Genomic DNA, 20,383 nt, shown 5'->3' with positions numbered 1-20,383 from the left:
TTACTCTCTGTGTCTCCTTCACATGTCCTCAGTCCATAGGTAACATTTATAAAGGTCTGGCTCAGACAGGAGTGTGGGGATGCTTTGATGAGTTCAACAGGATCTCAGTGGAAGTGCTGTCTGTGGTTGCTGTTCAGGTTAAGACCATACAGGATGCTGTACGGAACAAGAAGCAAAGGTATGTGTGGAAATAAAGTTGACTTGTATTATAAAATATTTTTATATTTTTTTTTCACCCTTGTGTCGGCTAATCTATATTCTAGTCAATTTTTGGTAAGCAGTGGTTGTTCCTGTGTGAATATAGGTTCCATTTCCTGGGAGAAGAGATCGAGCTGCGGCCAACAGTGGGAATCTTCATCACTCTGAATCCTGGATACGCCGGCAGGGCTGAGCTCCCGGAGAACCTCAAGGCTTTGTTCAGGTCTGATATAAACAGAGAGAATGAGAAAATGATAAATGGAATAGTTAACTTGTACTAAAAGTGACTAATTTTAACTGTTCAGGCCCTGTGCCATGGTGATCCCAGACTTTGCGCTTATCTGTGAGATCATGTTGGTGGCAGAAGGATTCATAGATGCCCGTCTGCTGGCTCGTAAATTCATCAGCCTCTACACTCTCTGTAAAGAGCTGCTGTCAAAACAGGTACGTCCATCAAACCACTGTGTCAAGACACAGGAGGAAACTCATCTTTAGGATTAGAACACACATTTTAAAAATAAGATATCTCATTTAGATGATCATGTGGATGAGGATCTTTGTTTGAATTAGGTTCAGGAGGTTCTCACAGGAATCAGCAGTGACCTGTGCATTTAACTTCAAATTATGCAGCAACATTATTCCCACATTTCAGGTTTTTACTGAAAAAACTTTTAGCTCCCTGTTTGGAAAGCATTCAAATTGTAGTTGGCATCATATCAAATTTTGATTGTTTGATGGTTTGCATAACTTTATTCCCTCATCTGTCAGGATCATTATGATTGGGGTTTAAGAGCGATCAAATCGGTGCTGGTTGTGGCAGGATCTCTAAAACGAGAGGATCGCATCAGACCTGAAGAGCAGGTAGGCATGGATCTCTGCTTGATCTGTGGTGTCATTCACACTGAATCATATCATATCCAGTTGCTGACTTTTGGAAATGATGACACATTTTTCCAATTCATCTTTGTTATTGGTCCCAGCTCGACTACCAGTGGTGATTGCAAAGCATCGCTAACACTCCCTCTCTTCGGTCCAACCAAAGAAATCATTCATCTTATTTTCTTGCCATTGCCCTTTCTTGTTCCTAGTATTTTCTGAACTAAACAGTTTATTAGTATATTTGCATTACAACATAAATGTTATGCTTTTCTCTCTAGGTGCTGATGCGTGCACTGAGGGACTTCAACTTGCCTAAGATAGTGACCAGTGACGTGCCCATATTCCTGGGGCTGATCAGTGACCTGTTTCCTCAGCTGGACGTTCCTAGGAAGAGAGACCCTGAGCTGGAGAATGCTGTTCGCAAGTCAGTCAGTGAACTGCGCCTACAGCCTGAGGAGAACTTCATACTTAAGGTGTCTCATTTCAACATTATATTCAAATAAAGCTCCTCCTCTTTTCTGTGAACATTTTAAACATAATATAAAACTTCTTTTTTAATGTTTCCAAGGGGTGTTTATATGTTTATAGCAGCAAAAAAAATAGGAATGTTGCTGACCTTTTGGTTAGAGTGGTCGTCCTCTAACCCGAAGGTGGGTTTGATCCCTGACTTCTGCATTCCGAAGTGTCCTTGGGCAAGATCCTGAACCCCAAAATTGCCGCCTTTGAAAGGGAAAGTGCTGCACAAAGATGCCTTGTATGAATCGGTGTGTGAATGGGTTAATGCCAAGAGCTGTTCTGTAAAGTGCTGTGAGTGGTCTTCAGGACTAGAAGACCTCTATTTAAATACAGACAATTTACCATCTTTGTGTGTGCAGGTCACCCAGCTGGAGGAGCTGCTGGCAGTCAGGCACTCTGTGTTTGTAGTAGGTGGACCAGGAACTGGAAAGAGCCAGGTTAACTTTGTTGTATGATTACTTTTGTATCATGAAACCACATACATCATCATATTTGTCCATTCATTTCAAATCCACCTCATATAGCCACTTGATTATTGTCCTCACACCCTAAATACATACATTTTTAGCTTGAAACTGCTTTTATATATGTGATTAATAAACATACAAGAGGTATCTTTACAGTCTTGCTTTGAGGCTGCGTTGCTGATGAGTATTGCTACATAGAGTGATAGTTGACCACAGCTAAAGTCAAGGAAGAGTTGAATTTCTCCATTCACTTATGTGTTTATTTTGTATTCATCAGATCTTGAAGACTCTCTATAGAACCTACGCAAACCTGAAGATGAAGACTGTATGGCACGATATCAACCCTAAAGCTGTCACCACAGATGAGCTGTTTGGATACCTGCACCCTGCAACCAGAGAGTGGAAAGATGGTGAGGATTGACCATTATCAGTGATCAAAGATGATCAGAGGAACCATTGTTTCCTTCAAATGTCTGTTTTATTCAAGGTAATTAGGACCATAAAAAGTCTCCTCTCAGAATGATTTAGAATAAACAATAAAGTACTTTTTAGTTCAGAATTAGCCCTCGTTTTAATAGTTTTTAGTAATTTTGCGGTGAGGGTCTGATACCAGAGGATTATAAAGATGATTAAATTGATGAAGAGTTGGCACTCTGTTGAAAATACAGCTCACCTGTGTGATTTGTTTTACTTTAGGTCTGTTCTCCTCCACCATGAGAGAGTTGACCTCAGTGACTCATGATGGACCCAAATGGATTGTTCTGGATGGAGACATTGACCCCATGTGGATTGAGTCACTCAACACAGTTATGGACGACAACAAGGTGAAAGAAGATTATTATTCTCTGACATTTGTTCCATTCATTCTAATGCTGCTATTTTTTCTTAACGTTTTGCTGATACCTTTTTATATTTGACCACATGCTGCTGAAACTCTGATCAGGTCCTGACTCTTGCGAGTAACGAGAGGATCAGTTTATCTTCCTCCATGCGTCTGCTGTTTGAGATCTCTCACCTGAAAGCTGCTACTCCAGCTACTGTTTCCAGAGCAGGAATACTATTCGTCAACCCACAGGACCTCGGCTGGAGCTCGTAAGATGCTGAAACACATACACACACACACACTCACACACACACACACACACACTGCTTGACTTATATTTTGTAACTTTTCTGAAATTGTATATTAGTTAAGTAGCAGCGTCTTAATTGTATTCTCAGTTATGTGACGAGCTGGATAGACACCCGAAAGGCCCAATCAGAGCGAGCCAACCTCACCATACTCTTTGATAAGTATGTGCCATACTGCCTGGAGCAAGTGCGCTGCAACATGAAAACCATCACCCCCATACCAGAAAGCAGCATGGTGCAGGTGATAACACACAATATGAGTCTTAATCACTGTGTTACAAACGTATCCAGTCTCTCTACTCATTGTTATTCGACCAGTTGTTGCATATTACCAAACAGTGTTACTGTTTATTGTTTAGTCAGATGCTGTGTTTCTGTTTGGCTCAATCAGACACTGTGCTCCTTGTTGGATTGCCTGCTGACTGAGGACAACACTCCAGCGGACTCTCCAAGGGAACTATATGAAATCTACTTTGTCTTCGCCTGTGTCTGGGCCTTTGGCGGGGCTCTCTTCCAGGATCATGTGTGTTCACTTGAAGAATTTCCTTGTGTCACCATCATCTCCCTATAATTAGAAAACTGTTTTTATGTATATTCCCTGTTTCAGCTGAATGACCACCGTGCTGAATTCAGCCGCTGGTGGTCTAAAGAGATGCGAGCCGTGAAGTTTCCGTCCCAGGGCACCGTCTTTGACTATTTCATAGACTCTGAGACGAAGAAGTTTACGCCCTGGAGCGAGAAGATGCTACAGTTTGAGCTGGAACCTGATGTACCTTTACAGGTGGGCACTTATCATCTGTGTATTTGTGTGCTACAACCAGAATAGAGCAGCACTATATAGTCAGGTCATGTGATGTCTGTTTCAGACGGTGCTGGTCCACACCCCAGAGACAATTTGTCTGACCTACTTAATGGACCTGCTCCTCCAGAGAGGTAAACCCATCATGTTAGTGGGGAACGCAGGAGTGGGTAAGACCATTCTGGTTTCGGATAAAGTCGCCAAGCTGAAGGAGGCCTACATGGTGGCTAAAGTCCCCTTCAACTACTACACCACATCAGCAATGCTGCAACGTAAGGAACACAGGAATGAAAACAAATATTCATGGGATGTCAGTGTTAAAAGGTTCACTGTGTACACTTTTATCGATATCTCGAGGTGAAGTTGCATGTTGCGGCTAAATAACCCTCACCTTACCCTGAAAGACAACCTGTGGTAGCCTTCAGTCGTCATAAAAACTCAAAGGCTGTTTAGTTTGTCCAGTCAGGGCTACTGTAAAAAACACGGAGGCCTCATAGAGAGGCTCTGCTCCAGATGTAAATATCAAGTATTTAAATATAAATGGCCAATTCTAGGGTAAAGCAAAACAACAATTCAAACAATGTGATGAAACATACTTGAAAAGATCACTAGGATTATTTGTATTCAATTTCTGCCAATACATCCCTTGCAGCTAAATCTTACACACTGAAACCTTGAATACATGCTCAATCTCAAAAAGCTGAGACAGACAAGAAAAGTTATTAATTATATCATAAGTTAATTATTTTATTTTCTTGATGTCCAAATTGTTGTGGAGGTTGTTCTACAGTCGACGTTGTTTCCTATACATTATTCGATATTATTTCATTTATTAATTTTCTGTTTTCTCTTCTGTTCATTGTATGGACCTCAGGTATCCTAGAGAAGCCCCTGGAGAAGAAAGCAGGTCGTAAATTTGCTCCTCCCACTGCGAAGAGACTTATCTACTTCATAGACGACCTCAACATGCCCGAGGTGGACGTTTATGGGACCGTCCAGCCGCACACACTCATACGGCAGCACCTTGACTACAATCACTGGTAAGACTGTGACATGCTTTATAATCTACAATAATACAGCTCCATTCTGTGTGTAAAATCATCAGTGTACACAAAATACAGGTTCTTCAGAATTCGCTGCTTCAGTGGAATTTTAACAACGTGAAACTTTTCAGGTATGACAGACAACGGCTGATACTGAAGGAAATACATAACTGCCAGTATATCACCTGTATGAACCCAACAGCTGGAAGCTTCTCCATCAACCCTAGACTACAGGTACCTACCTAAATGCAATATGACACAATATGATAACCAGTAAAATAACTTTCCATTGTCATGACTTTGATTCTAATGGTTACTTGATTCGATTTCTGATCAAACTCCATCTGTGTTTTCATTCCAGAGACATTTTTCAGTGTTTGCTGTTCATTTCCCTGGTGCTGATGCATTAGCAACCATCTTCTCCAGCATCCTGTCAGCTCACTTCCTTCAAGGAGGATTCAGCTACGGCGTCTCTCGCTCAGTTGGAATTCTCATACAGGTCCATCTACACTATACACTGTCACATTAAATTGCTTTTCCTTTTTTTTGTTTCCTCAAGTGTGTGTTATGTGGGTTTTTTGTGAACGTAAAAGTTTTCTATAGTAAAGGTAAAGAAAACACTGCTCCTGAAGCTCCTAGCACAGCCGATACTTCCAGGGAATACTTCGCTATATTTGCATAATGCATGCGTTTCGGCTGGTAATAGCATGGCCCCCCTAACAATGCTAGGTAAAGTGAAAGCGGAGGCTGACATTTCCTACACTTGCTGGAAATGGCTGACCAATCACAACAGTGTGTGCTAGCTGATCAATCAGAGCAGACTGGGCTCTATCAGGAGGGGGCCTTAAAGAGACAGGAGCTCACACCACGTGTTTCCGATAATGGAAACTTTCAGGAAAGTGATGTCTTTTCTGAACATGTGAGTCTTTTCAAGTAATAACCCAAATTATAAACCTGAATATGACCATAATACATCTTCTTTAAAACCTGATTACACTTATTATGCCTATGCAGGCAACACAGGTCTCTCAATTTATCAATCACACATCCATGACATTGCCCATCTGCTTGTCTGTACCGGTGTCTATCCAACCTTTTCTGCACCTCTCCCTCTTTGGTCTTTGCTCATTCAGGCAGCTATTTGCCTGCACCAGAAAATCAGTCAGAACTTCATGCCTACAGCCATACGCTTCCACTACATTTTTAACCTGCGAGACCTCTCCAACATCTTCCAGGTAAAGCATGCATGATCATTTAATATCACTATGGGTTGTCCATAACCTCATCACATGATATTTACTCTATGGGACCTGGTGTGTAGGGCATCCTGTTTGCCCTGCCGGAGAGCATCCGGTACCCCATGGACCTGGTTCACCTGTGGCTCCATGAGAGCTCCAGGGTCTACTCTGACAAACTGATGGAGGAAAAGGACGTGGAGCTCTTCAATAAAATCCTGCTGGACACCGGCAAGAGATATTTTGAGGTAAAGTACAGTCACTTAATCCTTAAACTGTTTGACAGTTGGTTGGCAATGTCCATTTATGTCCAAATAAATGTTACGTCCTAGATCCTAGAATCTAAAAAATATGAATGATATTTCTAGGTCATATCGAGAGTTTGTCATAGATCAGCTCAGAATAGACGGTCTTAACTGTGGCATGTTCATTTTTTCCTGGCTTTTATTTCCAGGGAATCGATGAGTCCTTCTTTATCCACCAGCCTTTGGTTTACTGTCACTTTGCCCAGGGAGTTGGAGAACCTCGCTATCACCAGGTAAACACATTCAGTCACACACAAGCCAGTCAAGGCCTTTTCAGTTCGTACTTCATGTTGATTCTTTTCAAGCATAAGTTTATTCCTTAATAAGTGTGCTAATAAAAAAAAAGTGGGTGAGTTTAATTGTCTTTGACTTTAATCAATTTAACATTTTGATTATCTGTAGCTCACGCATTCAAATACCGTATGGCACAAATTCAGCTGTCATATCTAATCTGCCGGGAAATAAATGAGGATGAATGCGTCGTCATTAACAAACTAATTACCTTTCGTTTCTTTACGGGGTTTGAATTAAAAGTTAATTGACTCAAGTCTTGTTAAGAAACTAATTGTATTATGTATCTGGAAGTAACTGCATAGTGACTTGGACCCTGCTGCTGAGAGTCTAGTTCATTTGTTTTTTTCTCCACCTGTCAGGCTTCAGACTGGGAGAAACTCCAGAAGACACTGGCTGATGCTCTGGAGCATTACAATGAGCTGCACGCTGTCATGGACCTTGTTCTGTTTGAAGAAGCTATCCAGCATGTGTAAGACACATAAAGACAGATGTATGCAGTTAAACATGCTGAAACGCGCAAGGGTGGATTCACTCTGATATTATTTTACGCATATATAAAGGCACAGGCCACACGCACGCTGTTAACTCTGGTGAATGTGTCCAGGTGTCGTATTAGTCGTATCCTGGAGGCCCCCTATGGTAACGCCCTCCTGGTAGGGGTGGGGGGCAGCGGGAAGCAGAGTCTGTGTCGGCTGGCCGCCTTCCTCAGCATGCTGGAAGTTTTCCAGATCACTCTGCGTAAAGGCTACGGCATCAATGACCTTAAGGTAAATTGACATTCACACAGGCATGTAAGACAGATACAAAATGTCATTCCACTCCTCAGTATAGCTGTAGCATTGTTCTACTTTGTAAATTCACTTTTGCTTCATTTATTTGGTGGCATATTTATGTCGTTTGTCTCTTTTCCAAAACCCCTCACATCCAGAGTGATATCGCAGCGTTGTATATGAAGGTGGGGGTGAAGAACATAGGGACAGTGTTCCTTCACACAGATGCCCAGATTCCAGATGAACGCTTTCTGGTGCTCATCAACGACATGCTGGCCTCAGGTTCGGCTACACTGACCTCGAATGGGTCTCTTATCCCTCTATAAAGAAAGGATTTCTGCTTTTGTGTGAAAAAGAAGCGGAATACTTTGTTATAGTAAAAAATCAAAGACCCTTTGTGTGTGAATTTAAGTCAAAGCCTCACTGAACATGAATTCAGCAACAGTTCAAAGAGTGAACATTTCCTCAGCCAAATTTAATTTCTGTTATCTATTTGAATGGAGAGCAGAGAAGATCCGTTTCTGACAGACTGAGGACATAGACGAAGAGCTGGTGAAACATCAGACGCATGCTCTTGCAATGAATAATATTATAGTTCATCGATAAGATGGCGTTGGAAACTGATTTTAATAAAAGTGTGTTGTGTATGGTCTTTTTTAGTATTAGCAGCAACATTAATGAATTTAAATGCCATTAACAAGGGAAAGGAGGGAATATTACTGCATTATATAAATAGGAAGAAACACATGTCTGAGTCTGTATTGTTTGTGTTATTTCAGGAGATATTCCAGACCTGTTTAGTGATGAAGATGTTGATGTTATTGTATCATCCATCCGTATGGAGCTCAGAGGGCTGGGACTCATAGACTCGAGAGATAACTGCTGGAGCTTCTTTATTGAGAGGATACGACGACAGCTAAAGGTCCAAAAAATCATTTTTTGAACTTTAGAACTTTACTATTAGGTATATAAGTGCAGTCGTTGGCACCTAATACAATATACTAGATTAATTTTAACATATTTTTCCACATCATCAGTTATGAATCTGCTGTCCATGTCTCTGTTCTCCAGGTCGTCCTGTGTTTCTCTCCAGTCGGATTCACTTTGCGGACACGTGCACGAAAGTTTCCAGCTTTGGTGAATTGTACAGCGATAGACTGGTTCCACCCGTGGCCTCTACACGCCCTGCAGTCGGTCAGCTCTACTTTCATAGAGAAGATACCTGGACTAGAGGTAACAACACATTTACCCACACACTTTCTTTCTCTATTCAACCACTTCCTCTCATATACAAAGTTGTATTTTAAATAGTGGAAACATTATGTGGAAAATTATGCCAGATACATCCATAAATATGACCAAACATTTATATGGCACAGGTAATATAAAAAGATGTGTCAATGTGACTTAAGCCAGTGGCTGCCAACATAATAAACCCATGAATCTTCGTGTGTTCATCCAATGCAGCCAAACGTGAGGGCCTCTATCGGTGAGTTCATCTCTTATGCCCACACCAGTGTCAATGAGGTGAGTTATTGCGAAGCGCCCGAGGTGATAACCACTTGATGACCTCTCTGACATCATCTCTCAGTGTCCTGTTTAACTGTGCCATCCAGGTGAGTGTCAAGTACCAGCAGAACGAGAAGCACTTCAACTACACCACCCCGAAGAGTTTTCTGGAGTTTATGAAGCTGTACGGCAATCTGCTGGGGAAGAAACGCACAGAGCTGACACAGAAGATGGAGAGATTAGAAAACGGCCTACAGAAACTGCAGTCTACTGCCTCACAGGTCAGAGTATATATACTGTGGTGCCTGAATGCATCCAGACTTAGAGTTAGTTAGCCCACCCTACAAAGACTTTTTCTCATCCTTGTTGCAGGTGGAGGATTTGAAAGCCAAGTTAGCGGTGCAGGAGGTGGAGCTGTTGCAGAGGAACGGGGATATCGAAGCTCTCATTGCTAAGATAGGACAACAGACAGATAAGCTGAATCAGGAGAGGGCTGTGGCTGATGCTGAGGAGCAAAGGGTGAGAATGGGTGTTTTTAGGCGTCTAGAGAAGCAAATGAATACACAAAAAGGGATGTTCTTTTAAAATCACAGCACATTTTGGGGTTAATTTCTTATGATTCCCTCCAGGAGAGACATTACAGAGTATTAGGGTCATGTTGAAGCTAAAAACTCTGAGAATAAACTTTAGGAGAATAAAGTCTTAAAACCATGAGAAATGTATTTTTATATATTTTATGAGAGCAAAGACAAAGATATTTATAAGAAATAATCACCAAGGAGAACCTATTCCACTCCTGGATCCAAAACCTTGAACCAATCTTATTGTGAAACTGTGAAATCTTTTAAAATATCTCATAAATATAACCAATGATAACCTCGCAGTCGACCATGACCTAACGTTTCCTCCTCCACTACAGAGGCAATTTCCTCTGAGTGTGTGGTTCTTCCTTTGGAATAGAGTGTTTATAAGTCCTTATACTAAAGCTGTGATATTGATGTGAGACCTATACTAAAATATAACTTAGCGAGATGCTCCACATTCCTTATTTTAACTCAGGCGATGAGGGGATCTTCTCAAATCCCGCCTCTAACACGCAGCCCAAAATTATGACTAAAAATCTCAGAATTTGAGTTCTTATTCAACATAGCGGTGGTCTAGTGGCAGAAACTTGGACTATGGGCAGAAAAGGTCTCTGGTTCATCTCTGGTTCGTCTCTGGTTCGACTCCACGGAGAGACTACAAAAGACGAACCTGGATTGATCTGCCCAAAAATCCAAGATTCTCCCTACCCTGTCTAGTGCCCCTGAGCAAGGCACCTTACTCCCCCAACATCTGCTCCCCGGGCGCTGTACATCGTCGCTCACTGCTTTGTGTTTGGGACTAATAAATGCATCTTAATCTTAACGCGGACACCCGGTTGAAGGGTAATAACTGGGAAGTATTTAAACCAAACTTGTGACAATTCATGCAAAGTACATCTATAAATTTTGTGTTTTTCAGGTGGCAGCGATTCAAGCTAAAGTGACCAAACAGCAGCAGGAGACGGAGGAGGACCTGATCAAGGCAGAACCTGCACTGCAGGCAGCTAATGCTGCCCTTAATACACTAAACAGGGTAAAGCACTTTATCGAAACATAAACACATGGACCTCAATCCTTTCACCACAATTGATTTGTTTTATTAGATTCAATCCATTTTGTATGAGCAAGTTGCAAATAGGGCAAATAAACAAAGAAAATCATGTTACAAGGTCCATTCTAGTCCCCCAAATTAAATTGTTTGTGTGTGTACTTGTGTGTCTGTGTCTTTCAGTTAAATCTGACAGAGCTGAGGACGTTCCCCAACCCTCCAGGTATTGTCACCAATGTCTCTGCAGCTGTTCTGGTGCTCATGTCTCCCCAGGGCAAAATCCCCAAAGATCGCAGCTGGAAGGCATCCAAGGTGGTTATGAGCAAGGTGATATTTTACTGCGACGTCTCGGAGTGTTTCTCAGATTAATGGCCCGCTACCACAAAGCCAAAAAGTCCATCACAAATAAATTCCCTGAACTGCAGGTTGCACATTTGAAATAATTTATTGGCTATTCCTCATCTCTTGTCTGTGCTAAAAATTCAATATCTATGTTTATTGTGTTTCCATAGATATATTGTAGTGGTGCTTCTCTTTTCATAATTTACCTATTTTACAATCAGTCTGAGTTATAGGTTTTATACTTTTATGGTTAGAGTGCTGCTGCTTTCTGGACCCAGACAAATTAAAAAGGATCTCTAATGCCTGTGAAGCACTTTCCTGGTTAAAGAGGGTTCATATAAAGTTTAGAGTTGAATTTGCACAGCTGCATACCGTATTGGCAACTGTCATATATTTGTATGTATATATGACAGTTGAATTATGGTTTGCAGCAATATATCATTATTTCTTCCTAATTTCCACTTTTGATTTTTAATCCACAAACCTAGTGTATGTTATACACAGAAACTGTGATATGACACTTCACTAATCCACTGCACACAAATATCCAGGTGGACGACTTCCTGCAGGCTCTGGTGAACTTTGACAAAGAGCACATCCCCGAGGCCACGGTGAAGTGTGTCAGGGACGACTACCTCAGTGACCCAGAGTTCAACCCCGAGTTTGTCCGACAGAAATCCTCAGCTGCCGCGGGCCTCTGTGCCTGGGTGATCAACATCGCACGCTTCCATGAGGTACTCACATTTACACCAGCTGTCACACCCTTTCAGTGTCACCCAGTGTTTCCCACAGAATTAGATTCAACTTGTGATGGTTGCTGACCCAGGGTGCGAGGGGTGGTTCTTCACCTGGGCTGTGCCTGTAGAATATCCCCTGCATCTTCTACCATAATAGCAAGGAACGTCTCTCCCTCTCTTTCTTGCTCTTTCTCTCTCACCCTCTCACTCTCTCTCTGTCTTGTTAATCCATCCTTCTCCCAGGAGGGGTTGAGCAAATTGTGAACCAGGTAATAAATCGCAGGTTGCGTTGTTCTCTTGGATGAAAATATTACCAGAATCAATAAAAAATAATAAAAGTAAACATATTATATATATTTTGGCGGTCGATAATATACTTGGGCAAACTATCCTAGTAAAGTGTATGTGTGGGAAACACAATCACCCAAGTGCTTTGTGATTTTACTGCTTTGTGTTGTTTCATTTGTTTTTTTCTGTTTCCCAAACTATCATGCTCCCCTGGATAGATTTTTGTAAGTACAACTTTTCTCGGCTGTCTTTGTTGTAGAGTTTTTATTATATTATGTATTATTATATTTTACAAATGTGTGTTACAGAGGCGCGTGTGTGTATTTGTGTTGTGTCTTCAGGTCTTCTGTGAGGTCGAGATGAAGAGGATGTGTTTGTCTCAGGCCAACACTGATCTGGCAGAGGCTGCTGAGAAATTACAGGCCATCAGAAAGAAACTGTCTGTAAGTCTCCTCACATCATTCTTCTTTCCTTTGTCTTCTTCCCTCTACACAGCACTTTCTCTACAACTCTAATTCCTCCTGGGAGTTTTAATAGCATCCTGAACAGCCAGTAGTTTGATTGGTTGATTCCCTACCCATGTTGATTCAAAGCAAATATTGATTTCACATGTGAATTCTGGAAAATGTCAGCATACTCATGTCAAGTCGCCCTTTGAGACTCGCACACAGCCACAGAAAGCGTGAGACACGTCCTTGCCTACTGGAAATTCTGTTGTTTGGTAAAGGCGATGAATGGCGTGCAGGAGACCAGCGCCATTCAGTGGTGCTGCAGGGGAGAGGAATAGAAATGTCAACATGAATCCGTGAAACGACTTATTCTATTCCCACGTCGCCTCAGACATCACACAGACCTTAAGACATCTGTCTAATGTCCAATTCAACTGATTCTGACACGCGCATTCATTCAAACAGCTCCCCCTGCTAATCTCTTGACATTTTCAGGTTTGCAGTGCACATGTGAAACCATCTAAAGGTTGTAATAAATAGAGCATCAAATGCCTCAAGTCTTCATATTTGGATGTTCCTCTGTCTCTCAGGAGCTGGACAGCAGCCTGGAGAGTCTGACAACAGCATTTGAGAAAGCCACGTTAGAGAAACTGCGCTTTCAGGAGGAGGTCAACCACACGAACAAGACAATAGAGCTCGCCAATCGTCTGGTCAAAGGGCTGGAGGTGAGAGCAGCAGTGACCATTATGAGATCGCTTTTAATTTCTGATATTTAGGATATATTGTTCAATGTTTTTTACTATATTTCTTTTTCTTATGCTTTACAATATTGAAGTATATTGGCAATAAGTTATGCTCCCTGTGGGTTTGTGTCTGTGTGTTTCAGAGTGAGAATGTGCGCTGGGCCCACTCAGTGGCTGGGTACCATGAACAGGAAGAAACACTGTGTGGGGACGTCCTCCTCACTGCAGCTTTCATCTCTTATGCCGGTTCTTTCTCCAAGAAGTATAGACTAGAGCTGCTGGACAACCTGTGGATGCCGTTTCTGCGCTGCCAGAAGGTCACAAGCAACGAAACACTTGATAACTTCTAGTTTGGAAAAAATATATATAAATATTGTTTATTTTTTTAAAGATTTATGATGATAATCTTATGATGATAAATAATATGTCAAACAGGGTATTAACATCCATCCTAAGTCATAGGATTACAAGTGGTCAGTTTTTAGGTTCAGGTCTGAATCCACCCAAATGTGTTCTGAATGAGTCCTGAAATCCGATCAAAAGAACAACATTGGGAGGTGGTCTGCGACACGTACAACCCCATTCTTTTTGCTGTGTGAACGCAAATTTATTCTGGGCCTTGGACACATCTGTAAACTCGTTGAAAACGATTGTACAGACAGATCTCTCAGGACTCATGATAACTCATGGTGTGAACAGGGCCATATATTCTTGTTTTGCTCATGTCTCTGTCCTCTCTCCATCAGATGCCCATCCCCATGACAGATGGATTAGATCCAGTGTCAATGCTGACTGATGATGCAACAGTGGCCCAGTGGAACAATGAAGGCTTACCAGGAGACAAGATGTCCACTCAGAACGCGACCATCCTCACCAACTGTGAGAAGTGGCACTCAACACACTACTGTATTTTGGCATCACTATGGGGATGACAGTCCATTCCCCCCCCCAGTCCCCCAGTCCCCCACAGGCAATATAAACAGTGCAGAGCTGCATTTTCTTTAATACACGTGTAAATCTTGTTTGGCTCGATTGTGTGTTGCCTCAGGCGAGCGCTGGCCTCTCCTCATCGACCCTCAGCTGCAGGGCATCAAGTGGATCAAGAGTCGCTATGGCAGCAGCCTCAAGGTCGTCAGCCTCGGGCAGAGAGGGTGAGTGTTCTCTCTTTGTGTGACCATGCTCAGGTGGTCATCGGGGCTTTCAACATGGACCTCCTCAAAATCTGAAGTGCTGCTGTACTCTGCTCAAAAGTTTCTTAGTGCTGTGTGTGAGAGCTATTAATATTCATATGTTCATTTTGAATGATGCAGTTACGTAGACGTGATAGAACAGGCCGTCGTGGCAGGTGACACCGTCCTCATCGAGAACCTAGAGGAGACAGTTGATCCTGTTATTGACCCTCTGCTGGGACGACACACAATCAAGAAGGGCAGGTAAACCCCTGACACATGTGAGCATCTGTACACAGCAACACAACCATGTGATCCTCTTACATCTCTCATTTTTCTTCCCTGCTCTATCTCCACTTCCTCTTCTGTCCCTCTCCCTGACAGTTGTATAAAGGTCGGGGACAAGGAGTGCTTCTTCCACCAGGGCTTCAGACTGATCCTGCACACTAAACTGGCCAATCCTCACTACAAGCCAGAGATCCAAGCCCAAACCACACTTATTAATTTTACTGTGACCAGGGATGGACTGGAAGACCAGCTCCTGGCCCAGGTTGTGAATCAAGAGAGACCGGACCTCGAGCACCTCAAGGTGGGATCAAGTGGGCTTCTCTTTCCCTTCATTTTATGGAACACTTGGTTAACTTTTTCGGGTGACAGTTCAGTCAATTCCCTTTCTGTGTAAAGTTTGCGTGTTCTCTCTGTGTTTCCAGGAGTTCCAGCTTCCTCCGGGCATTAGGATAATTAGAGACTCTCTATTGATCGTATGTGTGAATGTGAGAATGAATGGTTGTTTCTATACAAAAAATCTGCTAGTGACCTGTTCATGGTGTATGCTGGATGGATGGTTCATATTTCTTATAAAATAATGCCCTTTAACTTGTATTCTAGTGATTATCATTGTTTTCTTATTAAACTTTATAATAACGGCAGTTATAAATAGATTAACATAGATGGATACATTTAAGTTGTGTTATAAATGATATGTTTGTACAATCTTTCCATAGAGTGAACTGACCAAGCAGCAGAACATGTTTAAGATTGAGCTGAAGCTTCTGGAGGATGAGCTGCTGACAAGGTTATCTGCTGCAGAGAGTCACTTCCTGGGCGACAACGTCCTGGTGGAGAAGCTCGAGACGACCAAGCACACTGCTGCTGAGATTGAGATGAAGGTAACAGCGGGTGGAGGTATCAATATGTGTGTTACAGTTAATACGGCATGGAATGAATATCAGAGTAATTTCCCTTCCTTTTCATCCCTTGTTCTCAGGTCCTGGAAGCTAAAGTGAATGAGGTGAAGATAAATGAAGCTCGAGAGCACTACCGTCCTGTTGCTGTCAGAGCGTCTCTTCTCTACTTTATCATGAACGATCTCAACAAGATAAACCCCATGTACCAGTTCAGCCTCAAGGTAATCAGAAGAGAAAGATTATTCAATCTCTGCAGTTTAAATTCTTTCTAACACTGCAAAGAATGCTGTGTTTATGCCTCTGTGCCGATGACAGTCAGTGCCCTGAAGCATCATGTTGTGAGGTTGTTCTTCCGTCTCATTCTTCTGAACACGATACCTCAAGAACGGCCCGAGGAAATATCTTCAAATTTAGCACAAATGCTCAGTCTGACTGAAGCATGAACAGATTCGATTTTGGTTATCAAATTATTGGTCAAGGTTACTGTGACCTCACAAGCACATGTTTTCCTTTCTGAACAAGATATCTCAGGAAGGCCTTGAAGGAATCCTTCCACATTTGGAACAAACAATCACTTGGACTCACAAATTAACTGATTTGATGGTCAAAAGTTTGAAAGTCACGGTGAACTCAGAATAGTATGTAGACTGAAACTGCACTGGTTGTCATAAGCATAAAACCACAGGGTGGTAATTCCAGCTCACTGTTATGTCACTTAATAAGTCATTAGTATCATATAATGATGAAAAATATTTAACTTGGCATGAAATCTGTGATGATTCTTGCAGTGATCATAATCATCTACCTCACGAACAGTCTTCATCATCCCTTATATTCTCAGGCCTTTAACGTGGTTTTCCACAAAGCGGTTGAGATGGCGGAGGCCTGTGTGGATGTGAAGAGCAGAGTCCACACACTCATCGACTGTGTAACCTACTCCACCTTCAACTACATCAGCAGGGGACTGTTTGAGAGAGACAAGCTGACATTCAGCGCACAGCTAGCCTTCCAGGTGTGTATGTGTGTGTGTTTGTGTGTGCATGTGTCAGTGTTGGAGAGAGTGTGTGTTTTGTCCTTGACAGTGTCCTCCCTCTTTCAGTTGCTCCTGATGAGTAAGGAGATAGACGTGCGAGAGCTCGACTTCCTGCTACGTTTTAACATTGACCACAATTACAACAGCCCACTGGACTTCCTGTCCAACACTGCATGGAGCGCCATCAAGGTGCAAGCGCACACAGGTTATTTTAATTGGCTCACAGAAATAAATTACACCATTAATCGCTGTTTGCTTTCGTTGTCGTTGCCCAGGTGATGAGTTTCTCTGATGAGTTCCGCGGTCTGGACCGGGACATCGAAGGCTCTCCCAAGCGCTGGAAGAAAATGGTGGAGTCGGAGTGTCCAGAGAAAGAGAAGTTCCCTCAGGAGTGGAAGGGGAAAAGCTCCCTGCAGAAACTCATCATGATGAGAGCTCTGAGACCTGACCGTATGACCTATGCTCTCAGGTGCAGAGGATGGATTTCTTGCCCCACCCACAACAGATACAATTTGTATTAGTGGTCTGTTTATTGTCTTTAAATTCCACTTTTCTATCACCTTTCTGTAACCCCAGGCTGTTTCTACTCTTTTTGTCGTCTAACTATAGGAACTTTGTGGAGGAGAAGCTCAGTGTTAAATACACAGAGGGCCGGAAGACAGAGTTCGCAAAGTCCTTCAGAGAAAGTGGTCCAGCGTCCCCTGTGTTCTTCATCCTCTCTCCTGGTGTCGACCCACTGAAAGATGTGGAATCACTAGGTACAAAACATGCACAGACTGCATGCACCAAATACTCCTCATACACTCACTAATCATTGTTACACAATGAAGGAACAGTAGCAGTGTAACCTTGTCACTAAATAAATGCTTATATCATAAAATGTTGAGAATTGCATAAAAAATGAAATTAAGATTTAAAGCGATGGATAAAGAGAGTATTATTTGGTAAGATAACAAATATTTTTCCCAGGAAATATAATTACAACAGAGCAAGTACTTGTTTCTCAAGGTTTGTGTGTTTTTTGTCTGTGTCACTATTTAAAAAATCTGTTTTTGTGTTGTCAGGAAGGAAGCTTGGTTTCACTATCGACCTCGGGAAACTTCACAACGTGTCCTTGGGTCAGGGCCAGGAGGCTGTGGCAGAGGTTGCCATGGAGAAGGCTGCCAAAGAGGGCCATTGGGTTATACTGCAGGTTTGGATGCAAGAAAGATGGATTTACTTGTAATATCTTGATACAAATTATATTTTATCAATGGACAGAAATGCCAAAACTTTCAGAATTAAAAATTATAATAAAATAGTGCATAAATGAAATATTAAAAAGAGTTTATATAATATTGGCTGTTTCACCCACTCTGTTTCTTTCCATGCATGTTGTAGATACTTTAGTGAGTTTTTATCTTGGGTTTCCATCCCGTTCGCTTGCAGAACATCCACCTGGTCGGTCGCTGGCTGGGTTCACTTGAGAAGCTCCTGGAGCGCTGCTGTGCGGACAGTCATCCTGACTACAGAGTGTTTATGAGCGCAGAGCCAGCACCAATACCTCAGGAACACATTATCCCGCAGGTAGAGATACAGTGCACATGCAAACTAACCCTAATAACGTTATCACATAATGAAGGTGCGCCCCCTGGTGTTGTTTCTGTTACAATGATGGTTACAGGTCTGCACCTTTACAGTGGCACTTAATACAGATCTTTCATGTTTTTTTCTAGGGCATTCTGGAAAACGCGATTAAGATCACCAATGAACCTCCGACGGGCATGCATGCCAATTTGCATTCTGCTCTGGATAACTTTGACCAGGTCGGCTTTTAGTTTCTGCTCCTAGTCAACAGTTATATATATATATTTATACATTTATTCTCTAATTCATTTATTGGCCCCTCTCTAGGACATCTTGGACCAGTGCAGCCGGGAGCAGGAGTTTAAGACCATCCTCTTCTCTCTGTGCTACTTTCATGCCTGTGTGGCAGAGAGGAGGAAGTTTGGCCCTCAGGGCTGGAACAGAAAGTATCCGTTCAACACTGGAGACCTGACGATATCAGTAAACGTCCTCTACAACTACCTGGAGGCAAATGCTCAGGTAGGCAGCTTTTTGGGTTGAGATGGTGCTTAAGGAGGTGACAGAGAGAGGAACATATCAGTGTAGGTTTAGCGTGTGCAGTGAACAGTGTTCCAAAACAAGATTAGATGATTCTACAGTGATTCATACTGACTGTTGATGCAGGTGCCATGGGAAGACCTGAGGTATCTGTTTGGGGAGATCATGTACGGAGGACACATCACTGATGACTGGGACAGACGTCTGTGCAGAACATACCTGGAAGAATACATGCAGCCAAATCAGGTCTGTACAATGGCTCACGTTTGTGTTCTAGCACAAGGGCGACTGTGGCTGAGGGGTAGAGTGGTTGTCCGCAGTTCGATCCCAGTCTTCCCCATCTGCATGCTGAGGTGTCCTTGGGCAAGATGCTGAACCCCTCATAGAAATTGCCCCTCATAGAAAAAAAACAGCTTCTAATAGATGCACTGAATGAATGTGTGTGTGAATGGGTGAATGGCAAACTGTACTGTAAAGCCCTTTGAGCGGTTATCAAGACTAGAAAAGCACTTGATAAATATGAACAATTTAGCCGGCCTGGCTCTGCTGCAAATATGGCCACTTGCCTTAACACTGTGGACAATTTGAGTTAAGAATCAGCTCCAGTTAGCAACAGTTCTGCCAGTTTCTGAGCCAGAGACTGCACATACAAGCTGAGGAGGGTCTGGCAACCAGACGTGCCACAATTGGACCACTGTTGGACCAAGAAATGTTGGCTGCCCGGGTTTGGAGTATTTCATGTTTTGTACTGTGTTAGAAATCTGATTTTTCTTTTCCATCTTCCAGTTTGATCGGAAGCTTGCTCTGGGTCCTGGGTTTGTCGTCCCCTCCAATCTGGACTATCAGGTAAAGTCTCAGGCAACAGACAGAGAAAACACATAACGTATGAAGTGAGCTCAGTCACTGTCCCTGGATGGATAAAGGTTCAAAGTTGAAATTCCACAATGGCAGCTCATACACCATATATCTCTGGCACTCCAAACGGATCCTGGTGTTTTTCAACTGGGAACCTATGTTTATACATGTGGGCATGTGAATTAATGGTATGCATACAAATTTTGGAAATCGGTCCAGTTGATCGACTGTGTCTGCATCTGCCACAACTGCAATGAGATACAATGTGATAGAATATGGCAACTGACTTCTAGTAGAGCGAGACATATGTAATGTTGTGTTGATAACAGTGCATCAGTATGTTTAAATAAATGGACCACCTGACTTACATCATCATTTATTATCAATACATTCCAAAAATGGAATGTATTGATAATAAATATCTTATTTCCAGGGCTACCATAATTTCATAGATGAGATGCTGCCGCACGAGAGCCCGGTGCATTATGGGTTACACCCCAACGCGGAAATTGAGTTCCTGACAGTGACATCAGATAGTCTCTTTCACACTCTGCTGGAGCTGCAGTCTCCTGATGCTGTGATGGGGGAGGGAGCCTCCCAGACCCTGGAGGAGAAGGTTGGATTTATTTTGTTTTTTCTTGACTGTAATTCTGTTTTATCAGATGACTCTGCCTCTTAGTCAACACATACAGACACTGG

At 42.4% G+C, this 20,383-nt stretch overlaps 1 protein-coding gene across 1 annotated transcript in view; it reads left to right on the top strand.

Annotated features, from left to right (window-relative positions):
- dnah9l (dynein, axonemal, heavy polypeptide 9 like) overlaps positions 1–20,383 on the top strand; it is a 34,489-nt gene that overhangs the window by 12,294 nt on the left and 1,812 nt on the right. Inside the window, exons 34-83 of the mRNA XM_062404506.1 lie at positions 33–178; positions 305–421; positions 504–642; positions 967–1,059; positions 1,356–1,550; positions 1,953–2,030; positions 2,338–2,470; positions 2,757–2,884; positions 3,004–3,152; positions 3,282–3,432; positions 3,583–3,714; positions 3,799–3,972; positions 4,058–4,262; positions 4,865–5,030; positions 5,165–5,267; positions 5,395–5,532; positions 6,167–6,268; positions 6,355–6,516; positions 6,723–6,806; positions 7,227–7,336; positions 7,472–7,634; positions 7,796–7,919; positions 8,417–8,559; positions 8,709–8,870; positions 9,105–9,164; positions 9,254–9,427; positions 9,519–9,665; positions 10,650–10,763; positions 10,962–11,105; positions 11,672–11,854; positions 12,487–12,588; positions 13,185–13,319; positions 13,481–13,654; positions 14,084–14,216; positions 14,386–14,488; positions 14,648–14,770; positions 14,891–15,095; positions 15,511–15,675; positions 15,774–15,914; positions 16,535–16,705; positions 16,793–16,915; positions 17,002–17,195; positions 17,336–17,484; positions 17,791–17,918; positions 18,155–18,292; positions 18,442–18,531; positions 18,620–18,811; positions 18,956–19,075; positions 19,616–19,675; positions 20,118–20,300. Coding sequence (XP_062260490.1) covers positions 33–178; positions 305–421; positions 504–642; positions 967–1,059; positions 1,356–1,550; positions 1,953–2,030; positions 2,338–2,470; positions 2,757–2,884; positions 3,004–3,152; positions 3,282–3,432; positions 3,583–3,714; positions 3,799–3,972; positions 4,058–4,262; positions 4,865–5,030; positions 5,165–5,267; positions 5,395–5,532; positions 6,167–6,268; positions 6,355–6,516; positions 6,723–6,806; positions 7,227–7,336; positions 7,472–7,634; positions 7,796–7,919; positions 8,417–8,559; positions 8,709–8,870; positions 9,105–9,164; positions 9,254–9,427; positions 9,519–9,665; positions 10,650–10,763; positions 10,962–11,105; positions 11,672–11,854; positions 12,487–12,588; positions 13,185–13,319; positions 13,481–13,654; positions 14,084–14,216; positions 14,386–14,488; positions 14,648–14,770; positions 14,891–15,095; positions 15,511–15,675; positions 15,774–15,914; positions 16,535–16,705; positions 16,793–16,915; positions 17,002–17,195; positions 17,336–17,484; positions 17,791–17,918; positions 18,155–18,292; positions 18,442–18,531; positions 18,620–18,811; positions 18,956–19,075; positions 19,616–19,675; positions 20,118–20,300 — 6,948 coding nt within the window. The remainder of the gene's footprint in view (positions 1–32; positions 179–304; positions 422–503; positions 643–966; positions 1,060–1,355; positions 1,551–1,952; positions 2,031–2,337; positions 2,471–2,756; positions 2,885–3,003; positions 3,153–3,281; positions 3,433–3,582; positions 3,715–3,798; positions 3,973–4,057; positions 4,263–4,864; positions 5,031–5,164; positions 5,268–5,394; positions 5,533–6,166; positions 6,269–6,354; positions 6,517–6,722; positions 6,807–7,226; positions 7,337–7,471; positions 7,635–7,795; positions 7,920–8,416; positions 8,560–8,708; positions 8,871–9,104; positions 9,165–9,253; positions 9,428–9,518; positions 9,666–10,649; positions 10,764–10,961; positions 11,106–11,671; positions 11,855–12,486; positions 12,589–13,184; positions 13,320–13,480; positions 13,655–14,083; positions 14,217–14,385; positions 14,489–14,647; positions 14,771–14,890; positions 15,096–15,510; positions 15,676–15,773; positions 15,915–16,534; positions 16,706–16,792; positions 16,916–17,001; positions 17,196–17,335; positions 17,485–17,790; positions 17,919–18,154; positions 18,293–18,441; positions 18,532–18,619; positions 18,812–18,955; positions 19,076–19,615; positions 19,676–20,117; positions 20,301–20,383) is intronic.

This window comes from Platichthys flesus, chromosome 14 (genome assembly GCF_949316205.1).
Source record: "Platichthys flesus chromosome 14, fPlaFle2.1, whole genome shotgun sequence".
In the NCBI taxonomy this organism is placed as follows: Eukaryota; Metazoa; Chordata; class Actinopteri; order Pleuronectiformes; family Pleuronectidae; genus Platichthys; species Platichthys flesus.
This window is presented reverse-complemented; position numbering and strand designations above follow the sequence as displayed.